At 27.1% G+C, this 10,066-nt stretch overlaps 1 protein-coding gene across 1 annotated transcript; it reads left to right on the top strand.

Annotated features, from left to right (window-relative positions):
• The first annotated feature begins 2,927 nt into the window (after window positions 1-2,927).
• LOC100809015 (bZIP transcription factor 44) lies at window positions 2,928-4,217 on the top strand. Its single transcript, XM_003527633.5, has 2 exons — window positions 2,928-3,402; window positions 3,540-4,217. The coding sequence occupies exons 1-2, from the start codon at window positions 3,325-3,327 to the stop codon at window positions 3,921-3,923; spliced, it is 462 nt and encodes a 153-aa protein (XP_003527681.2). The 5' UTR covers window positions 2,928-3,324; the 3' UTR covers window positions 3,924-4,217.
• Window positions 4,218-10,066: the final 5,849 nt, after the last annotated feature.

The raw sequence follows: 10,066 nt of genomic DNA, 5'->3' as shown, positions 1-10,066 counted from the left end.
TCATAGTAAATGTATGGGAAATATTTGGAGCGTAAATATCTGAATTTTATTAGATATTTTATATTTATAAAAACTATTAATAATCACGACAAAATAATTAATTGTCTATCTAATTAACCTCTACATAGGTACCCTTTAAAAAAAAAAACTCTACATAGGTCTTCAACTATTGAATCCATCAGGACTAAATTAACACGACAAAGACTTTGAATAATTTGGAAAAAGGTCATTTGTTTCAGGCCCATATGTCATTATTATTTTCTTAAGAGAAAATCCCCCCGTAAGTAAACACATAAGAAATAATTTGATGTTGGCTTTTAAATTTTTAAGCCTTTCCCAGAAGTCATTGTTAACAATGACAAAGAAAAAGCACTTCGAGACACGCAAGCTATAAAGTGTCTAAAGGTAATAATTTAGAAGGGGAAAAAAAAAGACTATTGTTTCCACTTTTTCACGCATTTAGTAATTTAGAATTACAATAAAGATAAAATATGTTTTTATCCCAATATATTAAATTGGTCATTAAATTTTCTTTTAACATTTTTTTATTGTCTATATCGCAGGTATCCTCTTACAAATACACTATGTTGATGAATGAAAAGTCGACTTCATCGAATCCGATTCCCATCACATTATTCTGCTGAAAGACGCAGATATAGTTTTACAAATTAATTCAGTAAAAAAAAAGTTTTAGAAATTAAGGACGGTATCATTTTTTCAAATTAATATACTTCTAATATTTATATTAATATTTTTTTAATTTCTATTTTCATATAATTATGTATAGATGTCTATAAGTTATAATATATAAATTCCAATATTACTTTAAGTAATTTTTGAAGAAATTATATAAACAACGGACAAAAATACATTTATAAAAACCATTTATTTTAGTTAAACAAACTTATACGTTAATAAAATAAGTTATAAGTTAATAAAAATGACTTATAAATCATGCATATGTTAAAATATTATCCATTAATTTTATTTTATCAATAATTAAAATTATTTGGGTTATTTTTACTTAGTTTTAGAAAGGGCAAGTGCATTTCTTGTTTAAATAGTTGATGTTACACTCTTACCCACCTTTCTTAAATCCAACCTACTCCCGACCCTTTCCATTACAATATCTAATTGAAAAGGCTCCGATTATGACATCACTTACTAAAGTAAAGGTTGATGGATGAATATGAATTTATGAAGTAGATGTCCTCTAGCCATAAATTATGTTAATTAGCTCTAGTACTCTTCTAGTCTTTTATAAGCTATTGTTGAGCTTGAAAAGGTTCATGAAGTGTTTTCAGCATAGGTTAAATTGAGTGGTTAGTTTGATTGGAAAAAGATGGTAAATGGATCAGAAATTCGGTTCCATCCATCTTAAAAAAACGACGGAGTCATTAGTTTGGCCCAAATTATTCTAATTATTTTTTTTGAAATTCTTTAAAAATGACTTTCAGTTAAATAAACATTTAATATCAGATTATAAATTATAAAGCATTCATAGTTATGATTTTTTTAATATTTTTGCATTATAAAATATGTATATATATTTATTTTATAATAATTTAATAATCATTTATTCTTTATATATTATATAATTTCTCATTCCTTTTTTGTTTATCAAACTTCAACATTTGATATAAAATACTCAAGAGTTATATAATAATAATAAGACAAGAGATGAAACAAATTTTAAACCAACCAAAATAATATTTTTTTTACCAAACTATAAGAGTGTGTTTGACATGACATTTTAATTAGTTTTTAATTTTTTTATTAGTTGAAAGACTTGCTTGATTGGTTGGTAAATGAATTTTTTGAAACACTAGTTTTTAGCTTTTTATAATTTCTCTTTTATTTTTGAACATTTATTAAATTTTCTTTTTAATCTTTTTCTAGCTAAGATAATTTTTTATGTTCATTTATGTAACTTTATATTTTTTTAATTATTTTAATAGATAATTTTATCAAACACTTGTGATTTAATAAGAATTTTTTAAATTTCAATTATGTGCCAGTTAATTTCTATGGTAGTTTTTCAATTTCTAGCTAACTTTTGTAAAAAAAAAAAATAGCCTAACTAAATTAATACTCACAAAAGCATTTGATGATAAAATGATATTTAAAAATTTAAATAATTAAATTATGAGAAGAAAAAAAAATATATACTTAACATAAAATATGCTTTTAATTACTCTCAAATTCAAAAAATATTTTTTGTCAAATGATTAATCTTTGTTAGAATTTTAACTAATCACCTTTGATGAGATTTTTTATTCTAGCTTTTTTTTATCAACAAGTCTCAAACCAATAACTTTTTTCATAAATTTTTATTTATTTAAATTAGTTGATAAATAACATAATAACATAGTTTATTAATGAAACTACAAGTGGCTGATGCTTATTAAGGATGTGACAAACTACTTGAATGCAAATGTCACTATTATCTTATTACTTAATACTATTAGCATGTTACTTGATAACAAAAAATAAATAAAAATATCAAATTTTATATGGTTTAACAAAATTAAAGGACAAAAATCAAGACGATCTGATTTTTTTTTTATCAAAATCATATTTAAACCATTTTTAAATAAGTTCGAAATATGATCCAATTTAAGAAAAATATATATTTAAAATTTGTAATTACTAGTAATTGATTTTTGTATTCGATTTTGGTGCTATAGAATTAAATTAGTCTCGTAAACACTAAACACTTATTCTATCTTTCTTTCTGTTCCACCAAACCTAGGAGGAGATTTCGATGCTTTTTGCTTTTTGCTTTTTCCTCCATTTTCTTCTTCTTTCGTTCCTCCTTAATTTACTTTACTTTACTTTTCCATCCTTTGATTTTGACATGTATTTTGTTTCACTGTCTGTATGTCTGTCTGTCCCTGTCAACCTGTTCTATATATTGGCCCCTACTTACCTATACGCCCTCTCCACCATCTTCTCTTCTTCAACCTTCCTTAATCTCTTTGTTTCCGTCTCTATTTTCCTTCTAAATCTCTGGTTGCTGTGGTTCCCAAAACCCACTTATTGGTTCCTCTGCAGGAATCAAAGCATAGTATATTATTGTTTTGAAACTTGATGTTTGGCATTGATGACTGAAATCCCTCTTTCCGAGTTTATTAGGTTTATGATAAACTCCTCCTTCAGACGCAGGACCCACTTGGTTCAATCTTTCTCCGTTGTCTTCCTCTACTGGTTCTATGTTTTCTCATTGATCTCCACTTTCCCGTCACATGTTCTGATAGTATAGATAAGGTGTAAACTATTAGTGTCTCTGGGTCCTGCGGATTATTTGTTCTTCATTTTTTTTATATGTCCATGGCCTCATCAAGTGGAAACTCCTCCATTAGCACAAAATCTCAGAGCTCTGGCTCCGAGGGTGATTTGCAGGTTGTTGTTGTTGTTGTTGTTTTTTTTTTTTTATCAGCTAATTGCAATTGTTAATGGTTAGATTTTTGTGCACGACTTTTTCTTTTCTCATTTCTCCTTTTATCACCGAGCCAATCTTATGAGTGTGTGATTTGCAGGTTGTGGTAGACGAGAGAAAGAAGAAGAGAAAACAATCGAATCGCGAATCGGCGAGAAGATCTCGGATGCGAAAGCGTAAGCACTTGGACGAACTGACGAAGCAGGTTTCACAGCTCGCAAAGGGCAACGGCGAAATCCTCGGCACCATAGACATAACCACACAGCATTATCTGAACGTTGAGGCAGAGAATTCGATTCTGAGGGCCCAAATGGAGGAGCTTAGCCAACGGCTCCAATCGTTAAACGACATCGTCGACGGTATCATCAACCTCACCAACGCAACCACCGCCTACGAAAGGGACTGTTATCTAACAAGCGCACAAAATATCACCACCAAGAACAACACGCTCTGTCTTAACCAACAAGCCGTTTTTCAGTGGTGAATTGTCACCCTCGCTCTGCCTTTGTGGATCTGACAATAAAAATAATAATTTGTTCTCTTGGAGTTGCTTCGGGGAGGAATCAATCAGTGAACAAAAAATGAAAAGTTAATGTGAATTAGTACAGTACTTAGGGTGGGGCTATATATATGTTAAGTGGGAGATTGATAGATAAACAGAATTTGTGCAAAGTGCTTAATGAAAATGACCTGGTGGCCTGCAACTATATGTCAGGCAGGTCATTAGTACTAATGGATCACTCTTGTCCAATATCATGGAAAAAGAGATTTCGGTGCATGCTACTGTAGTTTACTATTCTATCGTGTGCTTGCTTTAATGCTACAGTACTTAGCTCTTCATTTGATTTATTTTCATGAATCATGTATGTGTTGTATGTATTCTACTAGTTTTGTCTCGGTGCTGTGTATGTGTTTAATTATTTTATTACTATTATTATAAAACATAAATTTTATTATAAATTTGTATCTGTTATTAGTAAAATAAATTTTATTTAACTAATTATTGTTTTGACGAAATGTTTTTTGTTTTAACTGTAATTTTCAATAATTAAAACATAGATAGAAAACAATTAAGCAAATTACACTTGCATCCCTGTGATTTTTTTTTATCCTACAAATTTTTTTAAATTGTTTAATTCATATTACATTTAGACTGTTCTTTCAACGTCATTTCATAATTTAATAAAAAGTAGGTATATGTTAATTACATGATTTTTAATGAAAAATTATATCTAAAATATCTTTATATTCTTTCTTTTAACTTAAAAATATTTTAACAATTTTTTTTTTCAATTGGACGTAAACCCAACTTTTTAATAGACATGAAACCTCCTTGTTTGTACACATGTGTTAACACCCTTCTTCTTTTTCTTCTTTTTTTAGTTCATTTTTTTATGTGTTGGGTCGTTTGGTTGCTGTATTTTTGTTATACATGTTCCCAATAATGTCTATTGATCGAATATGGTCTTTTACTTTAATGTTTTGCTCTCACATTTGTATTTTAAACTTCTTTCTTTGAAATATTTATCTTTGATGACTAAGTGTTTGATATAATATTTCAATCAAGAGTTACATCTTCTACAAGTGTTAGCAACAATGAAATAAGAGTCAAATATTAAAGAAAAAAATGTTATTGACTCGAGAAAGGTCCATTCTTAGGATCAATTGTTAATTTGTTATATTTAACAAAAATATTCGGACAATTTCTTCTATTTATATATTTCAATTGACGTTAATTAACAACATTAATTAATAAAAAGGAAGTAAAAGTAATTAAAAAAAAGAACAAATATTGAATACAATTAAAAAAACATAGAAAGTAGGAGTGTAATTTGTATAAGAAAGTAGGAGTGTAATTTGTATGAGTGTAATTTACTTAAAATAATTACGTCAAATAATGTTGATAATGGAAACTCTTTTAAACAGTACTACACATCAATTAAAATTCATAGAACTGTACTTGCTGGTTTTGATTACTATATATGTTTATTTCACTAAAATACTACACATCTAAAAAAAACACATTATTCAGCTAACAAAACTTTAAACATGGTTGGGTAGTAGCAACCGAACCTTTTGCAGCTATTTAATTTGAAGCGCACTCCAGCCAAATATATTACCTTTCACGTGGAAATCAAGTATTGAAATGTGAACTGTGAGATTAATATTTGACATCATATTTCATAGGAGTATTCGTGGAATAACTCCTCAAGAAGCTCGGTGTGGTGAAAAGCATATATGACAAAATACGTTTTCATTGATTATAACTCAAATTTAAAGGGCTGTAAGCTATTAAATTCCACTAATGAGAAAATTTGTATTGCATATATGCACATTGCAAAAGAGATGAAAACAACAAAGTTAAATGTACGTCTAAAGTGAAAATACGTCTTCATTGATTATAACTCGGATTTAAAGGGCTGGAAGCTATCAAATTCCTTAATGAGAAAGTTTGTTATGAGGGTGCTTAAGTTGGTGCAGATATATATATATATATATATATATATATATATCTTATATATGCTGTCACTGTGGTTTATTTTCGGCTAAGTATACTGGGATGATCTCTGTTTTGGGTTAAACTGATTTAGGTTTCTTATACTTTAAAAATAAAAGATGGTTCCTTCTTATACTTGAAAAAACCATCCATGAATTAATAATCACCCTCACTCTAATAATCCTAGCAGAGATGAATCTCCTTCTCATAGTTCGCTTAAAACTTCCAAAGAATCCTGAAGTAGTATAAATATTCTCTATGTATATATGGAAATAGTAGAAAATACTAAATCTTTATTTTGTGATTTTGCTAACTCCTAGCTAGCTTCAACACTTTGAAGAAGTGGTACGTACATGAAGAATATATATTGAAACTCAAAACCAAGTCGAATAACTTCATCAAGTCCTTCAAATTTGAGAATTTTCAAAGATTGCAATGATTGAAGTCACCTAGAAAAATCAAGTTTAAGGGAGATGTTGAAAAATGCAATAATAATGGAAGTAGTCTAGTATAGCATTTAACTCAGCAGTCAAACATTTATTTAAATTCGATTCATATACTTTTAGGTTTATAGTATTTTTATTATGCATGTATCTCTTTATATTCAAGTATTTTATATTTTCCAAATCTCGTGTATGAAGAAAGGTCTTATACGATATAAATACTTATGTATCAGTGTATTTACACAATAAGCCAAATTAAGTGAATTCAAATCAAACTAAGAAATAAAGTTTTAAGTGTTTTTCATTCTCCATTTCTCTCCTTAATTAGTTCCTTCAATAAGGAAATGATGGGTCATAATATTCCAATCCTCTCCCAACAAGCTACGTACGAATATCAACTATATATGATATAGAAGCATATAGATGATAGTGAAGAATTTCTTGGCTGGATATCAAGCGATAAGCTTCCATAGATTCCGTTTCACAAAGACCTCCAAAACTAATAAAAAAATGTTATCCTTTAGATATATAGCTCTCATATATGTTTAATTGAATGGATATATGTTTAAGAACGGGTTTAGGTGACTGCCCTTCCTCTGGTCTTGCATCATGCCATGAATATTCGTAATAATAGTAGAAATATATCACTCATCTTCGCCGAAGGTTCCATTATTCCTCCACTGCCACAGATAAACATTGATTGTCTTTAAATTATTTGAATTTAATTAGAATGTTTGATAATGTAGCTTTTTTTTTTAAAAAAAAAATGATAATGTTACGCAAGGTAAATTTGTCAAAGTTCCATAATAATTATTTTAGAAAATATATTTAAAATTATTTTTAATTAGTTGATGGTATTTTTTTATTAAAAGTGTAGGAAAATTAAACTCATTATTTCCCTATTCAATAATATTTTAATGATATTTTTGTGGTTTTAATTTATTAATATATATTTATAGGCACAAATTAAAAATGCATTAAACTAATTATGTTAGTTAAAAATCAATTATATCTAAAATATAATATTTGAAGAAAAATATTAATGTCACGCACACATATTAAATGAAGATATTATTTAAATATTTTTGTTTAAAATTAAATTCAGTAAATTTTGATCATTTAAACAAATTTTAATTATTTATACATCATCATAATAAAGTTCATATTTATTTATAATAAATAAATTAAATTAAAATTTTACTTTTTTCAGATGTAAAAATTTACTTAGTGGTTATATATTTTTTGTATTTGAATTTTTAATATTATACGTATACATAATAAGTAGTACCAAAATGTTTTGACGAAAACTGTGTATGAAATATTTGGCGTGATTTCTATCAGCTTTAGTTTATTTGTTTATTTTTATTCTCTTAACTTTTGTTTAATACCACTTTTCAACTCGTTAAATTTTTATACCTAAATTTACTAGCAATTTCTCTCTGTCGAAAATTTGTCAACTTAGTTCAACTCAACTAATTAATAATAGGTTGTCAGTTAAACATACTAACTCGTCACTTTTCTTAATGTTTTTTTTAAAGAATTTGATTAAAAAACTATATTGTTAATTAATTAGAAACTATCCTAAATTTATTGTTTTTATATCATATCTTATATAAATTTCAAATATTCAATTTTTTAGTTGGATTGAACTGGGATAAATTAAAATATGAACTAAGATATTTTTTTACTCATATTATAGATAATAAGTATCGTGAACTTTATTGATAACTATTTAACCTAATTGACTATTCTTTAATAAGATATTTTTTATAATTATATATATTTTTCATTGACAGAACAAAGATGGAGACCTTAAAAGATCTAATCCCACCTACATTTGAATCAACTACTTTGTTAATTTGCTTCATAGTATCATCATTCTATTCATGCTAGTCCTTTGAACTTGGTGGACTAGCACCACTAGCTATAACAATAAACACAACAGACATTGGTTTCTACTTTCTGGAGTCAGCATTCACTTCTGCACCGCACGACACCATTAACATCAGTCAAACACTGTCGTGTTGCCACAATAACCACCTCATTCATGGCAACTACCTTTTGCCGCCACCACTATTTAATTAATTGGTAATCAATAATCACCACGAGACCACCAACCAATTCTTTCGTTCGTTGGTGTTTTCCTTCAAAGTGAAAATGACCAGGTCAAGTCAACTATATTTATTTCACTCTTTCATTTTCTAAGTTTAAGATACGAGTTTGATTTATGTGTTTAATAGACATTTTACCTTTTTAAGATGAGAAAACAGATTATATTATTATTATTATTATTATTATTATTATTATTATTATATTAAATAATTTTATATTATGAATCATTCCATACAATGATATGATAAGTTACTTTTTATAAAATTATCTCATACAATGATATGATAATAAGTTACTTTTTATCAAATTATCTAAAAGTTATATTGACAATTTATGATTGGACAATTATGTATTTTACATTAAATATTAGACAGTTTTTTCCTTAATTAAATCCCTTGATTAAGGTTAAATTGAAGGAAAGTGTGATGAGAGAAAATGGTTAAATAATGGATTACATTGAAAATTCCTTAAATATGTTTGATTATTCATTACTTTAGAGGATTAATTTGTTCCTCAGTCCCATAAGTTATATGAAATTGTCTACGAGTGCATAAAAGACTATAATGGAGTGATAAATTATAACAAAAAATTATGCACAATAAAACAAATTAATTGATTGGATAAAAGATAAAATTCAAGTAAGAAAATTATTGAGATTCATCGGTAGATTAAATCATAATCCTAAAAAAGATGAACTCGACCCACCATAGAAACATACAAACACACAAGTAACCTCAAATGCATATAATTAACCACTAAACTTTTAATATATAACCCTACTTTAAACTAATTATTCGATTAAATTAAACAAGTCACTTTTGAAAATCTTATTATTTTGTACAAAATTGATTCAACTTAAATTTGAGGAAAACTTACAAACCCAAAAAATTGTAGTAATTAATTTTTATTATTTTGAAAATAAAACGAAACTGAATCATATAGATTTAAATGGAATTGGAAAAATAAATCCTTGACATTATTTAATTAATTGAATTTGATTGGTTTCTATCCTCGTTTTGTTTTCTTCAAGTACTATGTTCCCCGTGATTGATCGCTATTTTTATTAAAGAATCTATCACAATATTTTGCTAGCATGTTCAACGATCAAATTTTAGGGTGCAGCTCGATAACGAGACATTTTGGTTTGCAGGCTTGAAAATTATCACCATTAATATATATGTGCTTCATTAATTATTTATGCCGCCTCACTAAAAAAAAATCTTGTCATTTTTCTTCACTAAATATAGTAATTATAGCATTGATATAATAATTATCATATCAAGGATACACAATGATGATAATTGTAATGATAGTGATAATATCAGTGATAATAATAATAAATAATAAAGATAATGATAAATTATTTGTAATATTATTCATAGTAAAAATAAAGAAAATAATAATGACACTAATGATGAAGATTAATAACAATAATATGCATTATAATAGTGGTGAACATTAATGTCAGTGCTTGCAGCAGAGAAAATAATTAGGCAAGTGTTTGTGATGGTGGAACAAAGAGTACAATGTAAGATGAAAGTGAAAAAGATTCCACTCCATTCCCTCCATCCTTTT

This window comes from Glycine max, chromosome 6 (genome assembly GCF_000004515.6).
Source record: "Glycine max cultivar Williams 82 chromosome 6, Glycine_max_v4.0, whole genome shotgun sequence".
NCBI classification, from domain to species: Eukaryota; Viridiplantae; Streptophyta; class Magnoliopsida; order Fabales; family Fabaceae; genus Glycine; species Glycine max.
The sequence above is the reverse complement of the archived record's forward strand: the minus strand, read 5'-3'. Positions and strand labels throughout refer to the sequence as shown.

What these genes read in the sequence shown, in the direction of transcription:
- LOC100809015 (XM_003527633.5), top strand. Translation starts at nt 3,325, where the DNA reads ATGTCCATGGCCTCATCAAGTGGAAACTCCTCCATTAGCACAAAATCT. An exon ending in GCTCCGAGGGTGATTTGCAG is followed by an intron (nt 3,403 to 3,539) that starts GTTGTTGTTGTT and finishes TGTGATTTGCAG; the next exon opens with GTTGTGGTAGACGAGAGAAA.